The sequence below is a fragment of the Erpetoichthys calabaricus genome, chromosome 2 (assembly GCF_900747795.2).
Source record: "Erpetoichthys calabaricus chromosome 2, fErpCal1.3, whole genome shotgun sequence".
Lineage (NCBI taxonomy): Eukaryota > Metazoa > Chordata > Cladistia > Polypteriformes > Polypteridae > Erpetoichthys > Erpetoichthys calabaricus.
The window spans coordinates 76520976-76541220 of record NC_041395.2 but is presented as its reverse complement, the minus strand read 5'-3'; the positions used below and the strand labels follow the sequence as shown (position 1 = coordinate 76541220).

General features: G+C 39.2%; 1 protein-coding gene across 1 annotated transcript in view; it reads right to left on the bottom strand.

Moving 5' to 3' along the window:
- Positions 1-18525, bottom strand: part of prune (prune exopolyphosphatase) — a 41255-nt gene extending 22730 nt beyond the window's left edge. Inside the window, exon 1 of the mRNA XM_028793951.2 lies at positions 18363-18525. Coding sequence (XP_028649784.1) covers positions 18363-18401 — 39 coding nt within the window. The 5' untranslated portion in view covers positions 18402-18525. The remainder of the gene's footprint in view (positions 1-18362) is intronic.
- Between the last annotated feature and the right edge of the window lie 1720 nt (positions 18526-20245).

The following is a 20245-nucleotide window of genomic DNA, read 5'->3' as shown; positions in this document are numbered from 1 at the left end:
GTTTATGCATAGGCTTTCCTATGTGCTGCCAAGGTCTAGAAATATGTAATGTCACTACCAAACTCTCTTTTACATAAACTATTTTACTTTCAAAAATGTGACATAAGAATATGGTATCACACACGTACCCTTGGGAGGCAGTCAAAGGCCTTAACTGAGCAAAGGGGTGTGTCCAGAGAGGGGTTGGTGAAGTGCAATATTGCCTATTCTTCTTCATCTGCAGATCCTCAGAAAAGAGGACTTCCTGAAACCTCACTTCTGGTTCAGTCAACCTCATTTTCGGTTTCCTCTCGAAGATCCTCCCATTACTGCTGTGCCTGACATAATTTCTGCTCATCTGCTCTGCCTGTTCCTGTCTGACTTCTAATACAAACACCATGCATTTAAATCTCATCAGTCGCTGAGAGACTGCTCTCTGTATTTTGTGATTGCTAATTTTGTACATCTTGTTTCTCTTTTCCTTCTTTTTGACAGTATACAGGGTGGCCCCCCAAACCTTTTTTGTGGTCTTGCCTCTTCATTTACAGTGGTTTAGTCGGCAGGATCTAATTTTTCAACATGTCTGAGGAGCAAGAAGACCTACACACCATTTTGACCAACATAGTCATGGAGGTACAACAGCTCAAGATCCAGATGGGCAAATTATCTGACTCAATTCGCTGAAGCAGAGATTTGTTATGAGTCTCACATGGTTGTCCAACAGGATCAGGTACAGACTCCCTCCCAGGTACTCATCCCGCTCTTGGAGAGTAATGATATCAAAACATATTTCATAATATTTGAGCATACTGCCACCCGACATTACTGGGCGCCTGCAGAATGGGGCAACATATTGGTGCTATACCTGAAGGGTGAAGCATAGAGGGCCTATTAAACCCCTCGGAGAAGAACACTGCCAATTACAATAAGCTCAAAACCGTGGTCTTGAAGGTTCTGGCACGAGTGGCGATTTGATCCCGAAAAACCAACTGGGTGCTAGCTAAGGCCAGATGTAAACTCATGGCAAGTGGTCGAACAACTTGCCTGTGATGTCCTAGTGAATGCACTTCCAGACTATCTAACCCAACTGGTCTGCAGGCAGCCATACAGAAATTCGGAGGCCCTTATCAATATCATCGAGCGACACAGGGCAGCGTATCAACCTGAGTGGACGAAAAAGTCAACTCACTCAGCCCGACAGGGATGTGTTGTTCCCCCAGAGCACACTTGCCACAGCACGAAGCTCGCCACCTGACCTAAGGATAAACACAGGAGCCTCCCCCCACTGTTTCAAGTGTGAAGAGTTTGGATACACCATCCACTTCTGCCCTCCTTGTGTCTTCCTTTCATAGTAGCAGTGATAGTAAATGGGCATAAGGTGACTGCACTAATCGATTCCACGAGTATGTGAAGGACAGCCGGGTCCGACGCCCCTGCTGCATCTGTTCCGGGGGAGCCACCATGGGCAGCTCAGTACCTCCCCTGGGACGCTTGGTGGCAGCCTCCCTGGTGGACGATGATTCCCCAACCTGGCGCAAGGCTCCATGGGAGATGGAGTCCTCTACAGCCTGGATGGGGGCTTGGATGGCCGCCAGGGGGAGCTGCATGGACTTTCCAGCCCAGCTGGTCGACTCGTCAGCCCCACCCGGAAGGTCAATTAGGGCCAGGTAATCAAGCACCTGGAACGCTTCCGGGTGGGGTATAAAAAAGGCCAGCCACCACCACTTGAGAGAGCCAGAGTCGGGACGAGGAGGAGGACTAAGCCTAAGGAGGAGTGGTGGTGCTGAGGTGGATAGAGTATTTGTGAGTGTATTTGGGACTGTGTTGGGCCTGTGGGACACGGGGAAGGCGTGCCCCACGGCTGAAGAGAAATAAAAACTGTTTTATTTAAGTACGTGCCTCTGCCTGAGTCTGTGCCGGGTCGGGCGCTATAAAGCGCCTTTTACAAGTAACATTTCCATTGTTGCTCACTATTATGTGTTATCAAGACCAGTCTGACCTGTATACATGGCGAAACCCATTGGTATAGGTTCACCTCATGTGTAATTAGTTTTGAGGATACGGTTCACCAGCTCATGGTCGCTGTACTTCCTACTCCTCCGTATCCAGTGATTTTGGGGCATGACTGGTCTAATAGTAAAAGCAGTATCACTGTCCCCGCTCCTTCAAGTAATTTAGGTCTAATAATGGATGGCGGAACACTGTCCAAGACTGCCCCCACAGCTGGCTTCTAGGAGTCATGAGGCCATCCAGTGTGATGTGGTGGAAACCGCGACAGAGAAGCTGGAAACTACAACACCGGGCGCTGTGACGCTGTGGACAGAGACCACGACCATTGAGGTCGACTCAGACCCATTACATACTCTGCACTTCCAATTTACAAATGCTGGTCTCCTTTAAAAGGGAGGAGTGGAATGATGATTCATTAAAGTTTGGAAAGAATGCAATAATGCTTGTTAATGGTCAGCGGACCCAAAATCCAATGCCACAAGGGCCACACTTTGTTATCAATAATGATCTCCTCTATTGGGTAGCAGAACATGAGGGGGAGGTACGGACGCTGCTGCTCGTATCGCAGACTTACCAGTGGCAGGTCTGTGAACTGGCACATGCCTACCTCCTGGTAGCTCACTTGGGCCCCAATAAAACTTTTGAGGGTATTAAGCTTTGTTTCTATTGGTCCAGAATTAATGAGAAGGTCCATTGCTTCTGTACCTCTTGCCCCGAGTGTCAGTTGCGACAGATTCCTAGAAGGGACCGTGCTCCTCTTGTTCCTCTTCCCCTCATTGATGTCTCCATTGAAAGAATCGGGATATACCTTGCAGGACTCCTAGAATCCTCAGCCTGGGGATACAAATTAATTTTGGTCCTCGTAGATTATGCCACCTGATAACCAGAAGCTGTTCCACTACGCTCAGCTACAGTACATCACACTGAAATTAGTAGGGATCTTTGCACGAGTTGGCATTCCTAAAGAGGTCCTTATGGACCAGGGAATGCCATTCGCCTTGGAGATGTTCAGATGTTCAACCCTCCGCGAATTCTGTCCAGGGGATTTCTTGTTCCCACCTCACACTCCAAATTACTAGTTCATTGACAGTGTCCTTACAAAGTTAAGAAGAGGAAAAGACATGTCAATTATTTGGTAAAACAACCCAATTCTCAACCGAGTGAACAAGTGTATCACGTTAACCTTTTGAAGCTGTGGAAGGAATGGGAATTTGACCCTTACTCCAGCCAACACCATTTCCTTTTTGATCAAAAACAGGCCTTTAACTTAAGCTCCAATTTGACCTCCATTCAAGGACGGGAGCTAGAATTAGCCATCCTGTCTGTCCCAAAGGTGGTGAGCAAAAAGCCAAGGTGGACCTCTGTGATTGCACATGACATTGTGACCGAGCCTGGGGTGATCATCAGGGAGTGGCCTTATTGAATCCTGGAGGCAAAGCGCAATGAAGTGGAACTGGAGATCAAATGAATGCTAGAGCTAGGGGTAATAGAGGAAAGTCACAGCCCCTTGTCTAGTCCCATTGTATTGGTCCCAAACCAGGTGGCAGTTGGAGATTTAGTAATGACTTCCAATGCCTCAACCAAGTTTCCTATTTTGATGCTTATCCAATGCCATGCGTGGATGATCTCCTTGAAAGGTTGGGAAAGGCTGAATATTTGACCACTTTAGACATGACCAAAGGGAACTGGCAAATTCCCTTAATGGAGTACACTAAAGAGAAAACAGTGTTCAGTACCCCTAGTGGATACTGGCAATACTATGTCCTCCCATTCAGCTTGCACACGGCTCCCACAGCTTTCAGCATCGGGTGGCACACTGCTTAGGCCCCACAATGCCTATAGCGCTGCCCACTTAGATGACGTTGTCATCTATTCTAGCTCATGGAAAGAACATGTGTTGTTAAGGCTGTGCTCCGGACACTAGCAGAAGCCGGTCTTCGTATTAACCCCAAGAAATGCATCTTTGGATTAACCAAAGCCAAATATTTAGGTTAACTGGTGGGTCGGGGTACAGTTAGACAACAATGTTCAGAAGTTGATGCCATTTTAAAATGGCCCCATTCGAAAACCAAGAGGCAGGTTCAAGCCTTTTTTGGATTTGTGGGGTACTACCGTTAGTTTGTGCATGGATTCTCCAAAAGGGCAAAGCTCTTGACCAATTTGAGAAAGAAGAAAGCCCCAAATTATGTGGTATGCATTGGTGTGTGGTATGACTGAGTAGACGCTGCATTCAGTGACCTAAAGAAGGTCTTTACATCAAGCACCCATATTGAAATCTCCAGACCCGGAAACTGTTGGACTGGGAAACCAGGTATCCAGTGGTAGAAAGACAAGAGCTGGCGATTAAAAGGGCAGTAACCCAACTAAGGTGCTACCTTCTTGGCCGTGAATTCACCCTGAATACTGACCACGCTACTTTGCAGTCGATGGCAGTACATAAGAAGTTGAACCCTCTCATCACAAGGTTGTTTTTAGACCTTCAGCCTTACAGGTTTTCTGTTGTTTATTGATGGGGCTCACTTCAAGCCAACACCAATGCTCTTTTAAGGGTCCATGACCACTCAGTTCAGGCTGCCCGACCCAACAGGTCTGGGCTGAAGGGGAGCCATGTCACACACGTGTGCTGGAGAGGCCATTAAAGGACTTAACTGATCAAGGGGGTTGTCCAGAGAGGGTTTGGAGAAGTGCAATAATGCCTGTTCTTCTTCATCTGCAGATCTTCAGAAAAGAGGACTTCCTGAAACCTCATTTCTGGTTCTGTAAACCTCATTTCTGGTTCCTCCCGAAGATCCTCCTATTAACTGCTGTGTCTGACATCATTTCTGCCTATCTGTTCCGCCTCTTCCTAACTGACTTCTGTGGAAGATGAATGTTCTCTTCGTTCCCTTGTACTAATTAATCCTTGTCTAAGGAGTTAAGCAGAAGTAAGCTTTAAAAACATGCTTTGCTGAGCAAACAGAAAAATATTTGTCAAACGGACTCAAGGTCTAAGCACTTCACACATGAGACTGCCTTATCACGTTTTCCCTTAGTTTACATCTGAACGCCATAACAAAGGGGCCAAGGAATCAAGTTGCACAAGGGGCATTGAAGGGGCTCAAGGATTGTGTATAATAAAGTGTCGACTGTTGCATTTCATAATGAATATTAAATCACGCATGCTAGGGGTATAAAAACTTTGCCCCACCCAACAGACTGGGTTCAGAAGAGCCCTGACACTGTCATGTATTATTGATTGCCTGTTTTTCTGAACCTCTGCTCACTGTGACGATGAGAAAATAAAGCTGCTATATGATCACACCTGCTGTCTTGTCTGGTGTCTTCGTCCACACTTCTAATTTAAATACCATGCATTTAAATCTCATCAGTCGCTGCTAGACTCAGTCTTTGTAAATCTTTGTATATCAGCAATATGTAATTTATGTTTAAGAACTGAATTAGCAAGAGCACTCTGCAAGTTCATATTGCAAGTTCATATTTTGGCTTTGCCCTGCACTAGACAAATGGAAATTTAAATCCAGCCTAACATGCAGCCAACCACTGCAGGCAAAAGAGATAACACTACAGTTTTTTTTATTTTTTATTATTATTTTTATTGTGGTTGAGTTTAGATAGTTAATTATGGAGCATTATTTGTCAACAATATCATGCCTAACTGGTGGGCGTGTGCTAGCTTGCAAACCTGTCGCCAGAAGGTTCGCAGAACTGCTGCAACAACAAGGATCGCACCTCACTCTCACGCTCAGCCACAAAATAAATTACATAATTTTTCAACGCAAAGTGGGATCCCTGTGGTATGGGATTATTGGTACGGTTCCCATCAATCACAGCAATTGCACTCATGGCAAACTTCAGGGAGTTGTCGTTTCAATGCTCCCTTGAAATGAATGGCAAGCCAATTAGTTCCAAGTAACATGGAGTGTGAGTAAAGCACCAAATGAAGTGAAGACTAACATGAAATGAAACGTGAAGTAAGTGAATCACAGGAAACTTTGTCTAGTGTTAATGGGGTTTAGTCTAGTTTTATTTAACCAGCACCAGAATTATTTACTTTTACTACAATGCATTAGTTTTATGTGCATTGCAGGCCTGCTGTTGACTTGTTAAGCTCTACTCCAGTTATGTTGGCAATTCAATGTTTCACAAAAATGTATGTTAGTTTATAATCTAAAATAGTTCCCTTCATTAATTTGCAGATTTTAAAACTATTTATTTTCAGCCAGGATTTACATGCCAAGTTACTGGTAATGTCAATGTGTTTAAATCCATTTGTACACTATCTGTTCAATGGATGAAATATAAGTTTTTCTTCAGTAAATCATCTGTCACTGGTGTGCTGATTAATCATCTCTAATGAGGCATGAAGAAGCAAAGCCGGAAGTGTCCAGCGTTTGAATGTATTATCCAGCACATCTCACTTATCAACTGTTTAAAGACATTAGGACAGAGTCATGCTTTAAAAACAGTGAGAACAGTGATAACCCCCATTTAACAGGTGTTTTTCCATTACCCTCATGTTTACTCTCTTCTGTGCCTTTTAAAGTAAAGCACCATATGTCAGTATAGCTGCTGGTGTACGTCCATGTGCTTCTTAATGCAACTCTCAATTAGGTTTGGCCTAAATAATCAACCTTTTCTATCCTCACCAAAAGTTTCAACTTGTCAATTACTAGAAACATAACATAATCTAGTCTTATGTTTTGTATTTTAAGTCCTTGATTACAGCCTACATTAGTTTATCTCTTCATACATACTGTATAGTCATTTGAAAATTAGTGGCTTACGCCAAGATTAATCCTTGCTCTTTAAGCAACTAGGTGAAAACAGAGATTCAGCTGAGTAATCAGCCTGGTAGGGCTTATAAATAATATATATGTCCAAAGTGCCAAGATATAACTGGCAGGTGAAATACATTCTGAATTGATGCTCAACAGGGCAGATAACTGACATATAAAAGTTTTATTTTAAAAAAATATGTACTCATTTAACCATTTTCAGATATTGAAAAACGATTGTCAGGGTTGCGTGCATATTTCAGTACACAATAAATAAAACATCTAAGACCACAATTAATGTCCAATTTTCAATGTCAATGTCAAATAAATTATTTAGAAAAATTTCAATCATTCCTCCACTGATTGATTGTACAGATGTTAAACAATCAAAATTACACTTTTTTAGTTCTACATACAAAAAAAATGAAATTAATTCTATGATACTCTTTAATAATACCCCCTTGTTTTAAGTACCTTTTACATGTTTTTCTATTGTTTATCAAGTCCAGTAGCAGTTTAGGGTAGATTTATACTTAATGTCAGCATTACCTTCTCTTGGTTAGAATGACTGTGAACACAGCTCTAGGAAAGTATACTGTAAAGTGATTATTGCATATGTGCATGTTTGAGCTCTTAGGCAAATACGACATAACTATACCAAATTACAAAGCATTTGGATTTACAACTACACTCACTCTACCAGTGTTCAATGTTCTGAGAGTGATACAACATTTACTGTATTTCTATAACACATTTTCATACAAACAACGCAGTTCAAAGTGTTTTACAAGATTTCAAAGAAATATGCAAAGAAAAACATACTAAAATTAAAGAAGAAAAATAAGGTATAAAAAGTATACAAAAAATAAATAATAGGCCTACACACTTTAAGACAGACATATAATTGGAGTTCTTAAATAAAGAATTGTTTTTTTTAAAGTCTGTAAATAGAAACAGGAATTTAATTTTCCCAATCAATACCTCCTATTGTAGATTTGTCCCAAATTGAAGGATACTTTTGTGAAATCAAACCTGTCAATTTAACTTTATTATTTTTTATTTTAGAATCCCTGAAAAATAGTCGTTGTACTGCTCTTTTCAATCTATCTCACTTATGTAGTCAGACTTTGCTGCTGCTTATGTCTATGCACTAATGCAACATCAGCCATCGAATTGGACTGTAAGAGCGGTAATTACTTCAAACTGGAGACAGCACTTCATTCTCTATTGCTGTTTAGGTATCTATTACATGTACTGTACTTATGAAACATTAAGAGTTTAGTTATAAACATTACACTGGCTACAAAAATACAAAGAATGATAGAAACCTAATATTTGGCGATTCGTTGTCAGCAGTGAAGTAACCTGTTTTAGTAGCCCCGCTAACTGTGCACCTCTGTGATTATGTTCGTCCATTAACACAATGCCCTATATTGTAAATGGAGGGATTTTTCTCATGCTTCAAAGTATTATGAGCTGAGCCACAAAAAATGTCTGGCCAATGTGGAAGCTTTCTAAAATTAATAAAATAAATGTTATTTATGAACACATGGAGTAGCTCATTTTGTCACTGTTTTACGCAAAGGTGGTGTCCTTCCAAAGTTGGATCCTGTCTTTGGCCCAGTGCAGCTGCAATGGGCACCATCTCCCAGAGATACTGAACTGGATAAGCATGTTAGAGGACTGAATGGACAACTGCAGCTAGAACATGGCAATAAATCCAATTTTCAATATTTAATAGGAATCAATATACAAAAGCCAATATCATGATGTACTTCTTTTGAATGTTACATAAAATTCCACAAAACCCTCAGCACTCTTTCTAAGCCTGTATATGTCAATTCCACCCATGATAACTGGTAGTGATGAGTGTAAGAAAAAAATTGAGTAAGGATCAGAAGAGGAAGCATTTAGAACAGGTATGGTTAGTGCTGTTTGATTTTACCTGTGATGACAATTGAAGCAGTACAATATCTTAATATAAAACATGTTACTGCATATGGAGAGGTCACTTGGGTAAGTCAATGCTGCACCTGCAACATGATTTCCTGCTGCCCCAGCAAAACAGATTCCGAGTAAGCAAAGTTCCATAAAGTGTTTGCAGTTCTATTGTATGCTATAAGAGAGGACAAGCAACAGGTGGAAGAAGATAACAGCTGAAATGACTTAAGTGAAATAAATAAATTTGGAATGTGGCACGCGGCTGGGGGTGGCACCCAGCCGGGACGCCCAGCAAGACAGGAGGAGGGCTCATGCCTCCTCCAGACCATGAGGGGGCGACCGCCCTGGTTCCTTTGGGAAGAAGGAGCACCCTGTTACAGCAATCTACTAAGGAACAGTGTCCTGTGCGGAGGTTGTCAGAAAATGGTCACAGAACAAAGGCAGAGAGTTATTCTTATAGAAAACTGAATTTGCATAACAGTGCTAAATTAATGATTACTCTGATTGGTTCACTTCCTTGCATACACTCTGGCTGAACAGCTTACATACCCAAATAGACCTACCCAAATAAAAGTCTCATTTCTACTACATTCTTGTCCTTAAATATCTCAAGTTCAGCTCTTATTTTTTATGGAAAACTGTTTATGTGACAACTGATAAGTCTTCCTGGGCACATGACAGTAACTTCTTAAATCATCTAGGGCATTTTATCTGTTTGCTCTACTATAGTGTTAGTTTCTTCATTTACAAAAAGCTGTGTTATCCATTGATGGTTCCCTTTATTCACTCACACTTACCGTATTGCAGAACACACCTTTGCCTACTTAACATGCACACTAAAACTAATTACATTTTGCCAGTGTTCAAAAAACTACATGAATCAGAATTTCACATCTCAGCAGAACTGACATGTTCACATACAGTAAGCAATCTCAGCTACTGAAATATTTCAAGCATGGTTTTCTTATGTGAGAATAATTCAGCCTTCATGTATGAGGGTAAATAGCATTACTGGCCAATTTATTTTTATTTTCATTTTGAGTTTATATTTTTGTTAAGCAGGTGAATTAAGCTTTCTAATTACAATAATGAATATTCAACATTTAGCACATTAGTTTTCCATTAACATTTATAAATATGTCTTTCAGGTGATATTTGCACCTGTCACGATTACTAAAAGTCAGATGTACAACCAAATTACTTTGTGAGCAGAGGTTAGTTATAGGATAATAAAATATCAATTAATGAAATAAAAATCTTGATTTTATAATGCCAAAATTTTAATAGGAATATGTTATTTCACTGTTTATTCATATTGAAAGTGAAAGAAAAGCTTCATTGTATAGCTGAAAAAGCTCTTTTTCCACTTATATATTACTGCCCTTCACAGAATTTCAAGGTACACCTTTTATGACCTGACTTTGTTATACATTTTTTTACAGTTTTGTTTGTTGTTTTTTTCTTTGACATTGTGGTTCAGTGTTGAAGGTTGGTAAATATTATTTTGATAATATTTTGTTGTAAATGCTTTTATTTAATGCTGTTTAAAATATTTTAAACATTTTTCAGTGACATCATTTTGTTTTCTGTGGATGCCACATTACTATGCAGAACAAACAGATATTACGACCAGTGATGTCACAAGTTAGAGGGTATAAAGTCAAGCACAAAGACTTCCTGGTTATCCGAGTTCTGGATAAAATTATTTAGTGGTAAGTGCATTTTGTTTACCAATCTTCTGTTTTCAATGTAGGGCTTTGTTTTCTTTGGACTTCTAAGATTTTTGATTTCTGGTATTTTGATTAAGCTTGATGCCAGCACAGTCACACTTCCTGGTTTCGAACTTTGCAAGACTTAAATCTGCCCCAAAATATTCTTTTGCAAAATATCCCTTTACAGGCTCTCACCAGGATTGGGAAAATAGGCTGAAAAGAGGCCTGGACAGGACTCTAGTCCACCACAAAGACTACACTCACTCACACACATACAAACATATACACAAACACACACCATACTCATTCACACTGACAATTCGCATTTGGCAATTAACATAACCTAAATAAAAAAAAAACAAAAAAAAAAAACCTCTGTAATTAAGTCCTTATTTGCTTGAGCGTGTCTCGCTGTAGTAGTTTTCATGAAATGTTTTGCAAAGCTATTCAGTTATGACAACTGTTAGGGAATAACAGAAGTGAAAGGCAAATTTTATTGCAGCAATTGGTCGTTATACATTAGATATCAAGTGAATGTGGCACTGTGAGGGGAAATTATAGGGTGACTAGATTTTCAAATTTTTAAACTACGACATTTGTGTAGTATGCAACCTCATGTGTTTAATGCCTGCTTCACCTCATCATCAACAGTGATGGTTCAGGAAACAGGCCAAAAATAATAATAATAATAAAAAAAAACACTCACAAATCAACACATATGATTCTACAGTGCTTGAAGTGGAAAGAAATACGTGGCAGTACTGTTGTTTTTTCTCCATTTCTTGATTGTATTCGCAATGCTGTTCAGGTTTAACACAAATTCTTAGATGTATATTACATCAAATTGGGTTTTAGAGTTTTGGATGCACTGTTCTAAACATATCTTGAGGAAGTTAGCTTCTGTGGGGCAACGCTTCATAAGACAGGGAGTATGTTAAAACTATTTTGATATTTCTCAGTTATTTATTGGACCAGATACCCAGAAATAGGGCCTGTTCCTATCACTGTCACCTGGGCATCTGGCCAACCAAGTAAATTATAGTAACATTGAAATGGTGAATCAATGTAATGTGTGGATAATGCAGATGTAATCTTGGTTTAGTGTAAGGTAAATAGTACATGTAGTAAATGTAGTAGTAAATGTTTATTTGCTCTGTGCACAACAGCTTACACCTACAGGGTACTTCATTGATATGTAGATAACTCTTTTTTTCCTTTTTTGCATGTTATATTTTTACAGTTAGTAAGATATTTAACTAAACTACCTGCTACTAATTGAAACATCAGGATGAGGAAGATGCATGTACAGCTTTCTGCGCAGACCAAGGTGGACTTCTTAATAAGAAGACTGCGGTACAACACTCGCTCAAGCAGCAAGTGGAAGCAACTTCCTACCCTTTGCACTCAACCTACCGTTTTTTTTATTAACTTGTTTTTGGGGATCTGCCTACCGTCAGTAGCGTCTATCAAAGGTGACAATGAACAAAATATAGAAAATATACAAGTTGGTGTAACCACTCTCAAGATACTGTAAAACTGTAACAGTGAACTATTTCATACTTCACAGAACATTTCGCCCTTTTAAAGTTAGACTAGTTTGGAAAATCACCAATACTTTTCAATGGGAGATTATGAAATTTTAAAACTGTATACAACTCGATCTGTTCAAGATACTGTATCTCAATGGAAATGGAACTGTCTCAACAAATTTCCTTGAAGAATAAGTGTGCCACATTTCAACAAAACTGGTCTATCACAATTTGTGCTTCATACATTTTATGTGAACACACCTAAAAATGATGTCAAAAAACATGTTATTTGAGCTGTTTCCTTCAGATAAAGCTAATCTTTAGATTGTTACATTTTGTGAGAAAATATACCAGGCTTTGAACTATGTATACATAACATGTATACATGTATATCAATAAGCAGGCGCTGCCGAGAGTGGCAGCCTTTTCAGCAGCTCCGTGTACGACTTTATTTTTCTTCTTATTTATTTTTTCTACTTTTATTTTTCTCTTTTTTTATTGATCACTCCTATCACTTTATTTTATGAGGATTCGTTCCCTGGACACACTTACTTTTACAACGTGGGCATGGATTTTTACATGCCGAGACTCGTCTATTCAAGTACTCAACTTAGAGCGCTGAGAACAAATGCCAGTGCCGGAGTGGTACCCTATTTACCCGACGAGGTAAGAAGGTGGTATCATGGCAGCAGAGCTGGCACTAAGCCAAAAATGAAGCGGCTTGCGAGAAAGTGGCGTTTTAAGCCCTCGGTGCCTTCTGTGATTCTGGGAAATGTGAACTCAATCTCAAATAAGATCGACGAACTGGCAGCGCTGGTGAAAAATGTCAGAACCTACAGAGAATGCAGTTTGTTGTGCTTTTGCGAAACGTGGCTAACTACCACCATCCCAGATGCTAACGTGGAGCTACCCGGGTTTAGCACAGTTAGAGCAGACAGAGATGCAAGTACCTGCGGGAAGCACAAAGGAGGAGGACTCGTTCTCTATGTTAATACACGGTGGTGTAACAAGAGAGATAGATTGTGAATTTCCCCTTGGGATTAATAAAGTATCTATCTATCTATCTATCATGTATATACATGTATATAAAGTGCTGATGTTCAGTCTTTAAGGTGTTTTGAGAACGTCTCAAGAGATATTGAATATTGCATTTTAGGACAAAATAATTCCAAGATCAGTTTTAGTCCATATAGCTCAGCTTCAACTGTAGCCATGTTCATAACAACTGGAGGATGAATGCAAAGGCATCATTTTAAGTACTACATTTTTTCAATGAAAAGTTTTGCTCATTAACTGAAAAATACTACTTAAAATCAGAACAAAAAAAATAAAATTTCACATTACAAACATTATTCAGGGTATTTTCATTACACAAACTTTTTAATGCTGCTTTTGTAAAAAAATCTTGTAAACGCTAGAAGTGACCCTACTCTGTTGGGCCCATGGGCATGGCCCTTAACTTGCAATTGTTTCGTCCTGGGTGTGATGTTAATCTGCATTCTGCCCTGCAAGCAGGTCCTCCAACTTACAGGGAAAACTTGGGGGCTGATAGCAGGACTGGCACTCCACCCGCCATCAAAAACCTCACACTGTTCCAGTGTGGTGCTGAGGTATCATCCATTATACTTGGTTCCCAATCCAGGTGGTTTGTCGTGTAGTGGGTACAGCAACACGCTATCAGTGCATGCTCCTACCCTCCTTCTTCTTCTTCTTTTGTAACAAAACACTTTAAAAGACAGTTTGTCAACAAGTCACTTTGCCAGGTTTGTGACCTTTGCTGTTTTGGGATTTATGTTTGCATCAGTGTATGGAGAAGACATTAGCCAATTAATAACACTCTCCATGACCCTAAATTGAATAAGCCTGTTAGTAAACAGACAGATTTTTGGACAGACAGTAGCCCTATCCATTAGACTCAGAAGATAAACAAGTGTTTATTCTTGCTCTAGCATTTTTAACCAGTGATTGGTCACATTATCTTGTTCTCAAGGAATGCATGAATCACATTTTTTTTTCTGAACTAATTGCATAGTGGGAAATAAACGGCCATAATAATTGTCCTTTTTGACTTTGGAAACAGCAGGAGGATTTTCCCACTTACATTTAACCAATCAGAATTAAAAACCAGGCTGAAATTCAAATTAGTCCCTGTATATAGTATTTATGCAACTAATTGTTCAAAGAATCACAAGTTAACTATAGAAAAATACATAGAAAAAGGTACTGGCCTCAAAAATGTAATAAACGTAGTTATTTGTGCAGCATAAAGTCTAACTAAACTTGCCTCTGAAACCCCACTGAAGCAAGCACATCTCTGAACATCTAAAATACATTTATACATGGTACCAACCCAATACTGTTCTATGCACCATATACTGTACAACAATCCCTACAGTTTAATGTTTTTTTTCTTGCACTTAGCAAGCTCTGAGCATGTGCTTCTCCAGGCTGGCAATTGTTGGCAGAGTAAGCAGAGCAGACTGTAGTTGGCACCCCACAATATCCTACATATACATTCTAGGAGACAAGAAAGTTGATTAAATCATGTAGGCATTCTTGGCATATGGTAAACATATGAAGTCAGGCATTTTTCTGTATCAAAACGGTACCATGGAGGGCTGCAGCAAAAGCTCTTAAAATGACGTACTTACAGACTAAATTCCTGTAACAAGTATTGCTGCAGAACAGTTAGGTTAATGTAAACAATGACATCCCCACATGACACCTTCTGTACTCGCAGCTTGTTATTGGAGAATGTTAAATTTGCATTGTACTAGATTTCCCAGTGTTGCCAGTTTAAAATATTAAGTTATTCTTCATAAGTAAGATGCAGATCATATCACAAGATAACAGAATACTAGAGTATATGGATATAGGGTCATTGTGTGACCATTGCAGGTCTGGTACAAAACATAGATGCAAGTGCAGTGAAATCCTTCTCAATAGACACAACCATAAAATTGTTCTCAATGGGTACAAGCACCCAACCCTCACCATCTCACTGTTAAATCAGTACAGCTGATATTGTGCCAAGGTATGTTGGATTGACTTATATGCCACTAAACAATGACAACCGGGCCTCTATCTAACTCGCTTAATTGTCTGTACAAATAATTCATGGTTTTATGACTGTAGTGGCAGTACAACTGTCTTGAGGTCATCATCTGTTACTCTTGGTATTACCACCTAATAGTGTAATGTGTTTAATTTTTCATATGCAAAATAATATTTTGAACATGTGAGCTGAATGCAAAAAAATCTAAACAATTTCCAAGGGTTTGTGTACTTTTGCAATGCACTGTAGACTTCATTCACATATATATGTTATTTGCACAGACAAACTCAATCTAGCACATACATGGATAATTTCTTTGCTTTCAGATATCATTCACATATTCACCAAATACTTGCAGCACTTAACATTTTAACACCTGAACTTGGTAATCTCAAATGACTTTAAGTATTCTGTTCAAATAGTTTAATCATAATGATCTATTATTTTTTCTTTGCAGGACTGTCATTTTTAGTAAAGAACAGAAACAAAGTGTGCAAAAAGCTATACATTTTTGTTAAATCTTAATTCAGTTCAGGGTTGTAATGAGCTGAAAGCTATGCCACCATGAGTGATCAAAAGGATGATGCTGATACTGGGATGGTAAAAGTGAAATAACTCAATAAAAACAACAATGAAACCAGGAACCTAATAATTTATGAAATGATGTTCAGCTACACTTTGTACTGCATACACAATCAACTTAAATCAGTCCTAGCTACAGTATCACAGTTATGCTGAAGCTGTACATAGCTGTGGGCATTGCAGCATAATGAAATTGCAGTGCAAATGCAGCTTTGAAAACGTAACTTCATACATTGTGATGATAATACATTATTACAAAATAAACTTAATTTTTACAGGTTACAACTGAACCCAAATGGGCATTTCAATTTTTTTGGAAATTTAACCAAAACACGACTCCTATTATTGACATCAAGTATTTTTGTAGAATACCCACAAGGGTGTATTCAGCCAGCTGGCATTGGTAATAAGACTATTTCTTTTAACTAATTTTGGATTGCCCAGACACTTCCATTTTTCAACTAGTCATATCTTAGTTAAAATTAATTTTAGAATGCGATTATTTGTTTACATTAATCAAACTGAAAATGCTCTGTGTGACTCTGTGTATAATGTAGTTTGGGTGGTCATGCATGTTAATGTAAGTTTTATAAATTACCATTATTACATTTTAGTTGTAAAATATGCTTAATTATATTGTTTTTATTAGATTGTATTATATAAGGATAAATTGTAATGCTATTTTTTTTGTCATTTCTAAGAATACAATAAAAATCAGCTAAAAGTGACACAGCAATTATTACAGTGTTGTTTGTATTTTCAAATGATTTCAAACATCTGGATGTTTAAAGAAGTTTTTCATGCTTTTTTTGTTTTTAAATAAAGTAAAATTCTTCCCATACAAAGCAAAGTCAATTGTAAACTTTCAGACTGACTGGATTAAAGAAAATGGTTTAAAATGCTTTGGTTCTGGCATTAAAAGCTACAAAATTGCAGAAACTTTCAGGTGAATATATGAATTGCATATATCACTCTGAGCAAAACAAGAATGTGTTGAGAAGGATTAGAATGAATGAACTACACATATGAATGTAGAAGCAAATCCAGCATGTGCCTGTGAACGCATGCAGGCAACATCCCATTGAATTTAGTGCAGCACAATTAAAAAAATACCAAACTAATAAGAAGTTAATGAGAATTTAAAATACATAATTAGTAAATTGTTTCATTACCATATTTGTATATTCTTACAACTGCATTAGCTGTCAAACATCAAAATTTTAAAAATGTATTAAAAGAAACGTATTAACTACTCAGTGCAATTGTTCTTGCAGAAATCATTGCAGCAAAATCATTTTTTACAAGCTACAGTATGTTTAGGTTGGGAGCATGCAACGATACAGTGCGTTGCCACACCAACCACAAGACAAACCACCTCAGGATCCCAAATTAGGACCTGAGTGCAGCCATGTGACGGGAGTACACCTCAGCACCACACTAGTTCAAATGGAGTGGAACAGTGTGAGGTTTTTTTTTTTTTTAACAGTGGCTAGCGTGCCAATCCTGCCACCAACCCCCTGCAAGTTGGTGGACTTGTTTGCAGGGCTGGATGCAGTTTAATGTCATATCCAGGACAATATGTTTGATGATAAAGTATTAGTTGATGCTTAACCGATACAGTCATATAAACTGTTAATTCAATACATAATGTCATGCAGTTGAGGAAAAAGCAACAGAAAAAGGTTGGTATGTAAGGAATATTGAATAAGCACTGTAACCTGCCTCCTATTGTACCTGTACCCTACTTAAGTACAAAAATGTTGTAAATGGTTTTTCATAAATATTATAAATTCCACTCTACTAGATATACTTTTGAAAACAATTAATTATTCATTGCATGCAAAAATCACTACTACATCATAAAAAGAATGTACAAAGCCACAGAATGAAACGTATAACAACGAATTAAGACACTGCTGAGGTGGCTGACGGCCTCTAAACACCACAACTATAACGAAAGCCTCTGTGGCAGTGCTGTTGATCTCTCTTTACTAAATGATGGTATCCTCCGCCACCTGAATGAATACATTGGCAGTCAATCTTACACTTTTAACAAAAAATGAAACGAGTTTACGTTAAGGTCTATATCAGGATGACAACTAAAACTGTTATCCAACATCTGAATTTCTTAACACCACCAATGCATATTTATGCACTACTGTTATTATGATTTATCACAATAAGACGTACTGTATACAAATGTTTTAGCCTTGCTCACAAACTTCTTACGTTATTTTCTGGTATATAAGCCAAGTGCATGCGAAAAACTAATGAATAATTCAGGCGGTACTGGAACACATTTCCTAACTCCCGAGAAAAACACACGTGACTGCTACAGTGAGTCTCATGTTTTTGAAAAACACGCAGCGGGAGCGTGTTTATTAGACGCAATTAAGAAATACAAACAGCTAAAATACTTTATTCGTATTACGACACGGATCGAAAACCGCTGTAATCATCTGCGCAATAGACATGTGCACATGTTGACAGCTAAGAGTCGCGTCTCAGAGGGATCGCCGCCACAATCGCTGACAGATCTGTATGCACTATTTACAGCGCGCTAAAGTATTTAAGAAAAATACAAACACATTTTGTTTGCGTGCTTCGCTTATGATCGACTTCTCTTCTTACGAAGCCATCTATTCCTGTGTGCTACACTGTACTTACCCAGTTAAGGGAGTTAAGCATCGTCGGCAAACATGCACCCTAAAAGTATCCACGGAGCCGTCAAAAATAAGCATGTGAGCGAAATATAATTATGGTACACGTCGTCTCATACCTGTAAATCGGATGAACAGTCCCGAAGAAATTTCTCCATTTGTATTTTACCGTATTACACAAAGTAAATATATATAAGCACGAAGGTAATCCACAACTGTGTGTTTACTGCGCTTTGACACTGTGAGAGTGACCCTTCCTCGGCAAAGCGAGCAGACAGCGTGTGACGTCACAGAAGAGCGCCTTCGAGACCAGCGCGCGCAGCTTGATCTCTGTGCTGTGTGCATGTGTGTGTGTGTGTGTGTGTGTGTGTAGTAAATACGGAAAAGGCAATACGAGCGGTAAGCACAATGCGTTGTTTGACCCCGTCCTTTATCAGGACGTACTTTATTATTAATTTTCACTTTATATATATTTCCTAGCAGCTGTATTTCTTGTTTCATTTACTTGCATTGTGAAGAGGAAAACACATCGGCAAACCTCACAGCTTCATCGTTTTTAGAGACATATTTGGAATAAGAGAGTAAGTACCAGGGTGCAACGTCCATTGCTTAATATCAGGCTAGGCTGAGATGAAAGTGTAAAATGAGAGTGCATACAGTGGGTATAGAAAAGAATCACGCCCCATTCGAAATATTCATATTTTGTTGCTTTGCAGCATGAAATGAAGACACATACAAAATATCTCCATCCATCCATTATCCAACCCGCAATATCCTAACTACAGGGTCACGGGGGTCTGCTGGAGCCAATCCCAGCCAACACAGGGCAGGAAACAAACCCCAGGCAGGGCACACACACCAACACCCACTAGGGACAATTTAGGATTGCCAGTGCACTGTGGGAGGAAACCCACGCAGACACGGGGAGAACATGCAAACGTCACGCAGGGAGGACCTGGGAAGTGAACCCAGGTCTTCTAACTGCGAGGCAGCAGCGCTATGCACTGCGCCACTGTGCCGCCCGTACAAAATATTTTCCCAGCAATATTTACTTAATGCAACTTATAACAGCCAAGTGAAAAATATAATAGGAACAGTTCAGAACAAAATTAAAAAAACAGAATCACTGAGGTGGTTAAAGAGATTCTTCTGCTAAAAATACTAGTAAACTCGGTCGCATGTAACTAATCTCCATTGCGCCACTAGTCACCATTGCACCTGGACCTAATTGGCTTCCACTTGTGATCAATTATAATTATTTTGATTGGTTCAGCATAAACACCAGCTATTCCTGGCGCATTCCAGTGCTTGGAAGTGCAACTGAAAGCAAACAATCAATTATGGGTGGCGAGGCACTTTCAAAAGATCTCGGGGGGTAAAGTCGTGGACAGGCATAAGTCAGGAAAAAGATACAAAAACTCTCAAAGGCTTTACCATTCCCAAGGAGAAGAGTAAAGTCCATAATCAAGAAGTAAGAAGTGTTTGGTACTACTAGGACCCTTTCCAGATCAGGTCATCCCTCCAAACTGGATGGAAGAGTGAGGAGGAAATTGGTCATAGAGTCTACCAAGAGACATATGGCAACTTTGAAGCAGTTACATGAATTTTTGTCAAAGAGTGGTCATTGTGTGAATGTGACAACAATATCATTAATGCTCCACAAATGTGGCTTGTATGGGTGGGTTGCAAGAGAAGAGAAAAGGTCACTCCTCAGGAAAGAAAGACCACATGAAGTCTCGATTGAGCTTTGCCAAAACACACCTTGAAGATTCTGAGGCCAAATGGAAAAAAGTGTTATGGTCAGATGAGACCAGAATCAAACTGTTTGACCTTAACACCCAATGGTGTATCTGGCGGAAAGCCAATACAGTTTACCATCCAAAACACACCATACCTACAGTAAAGCATGGAGGTGGCAGAATCTTGTTGTGGGAGTGTTTCTCTGTGGCAGGACTGGGGCACTTGTCAAGACAGAAGGAAAAATGGATGGGGCAAATTCTTG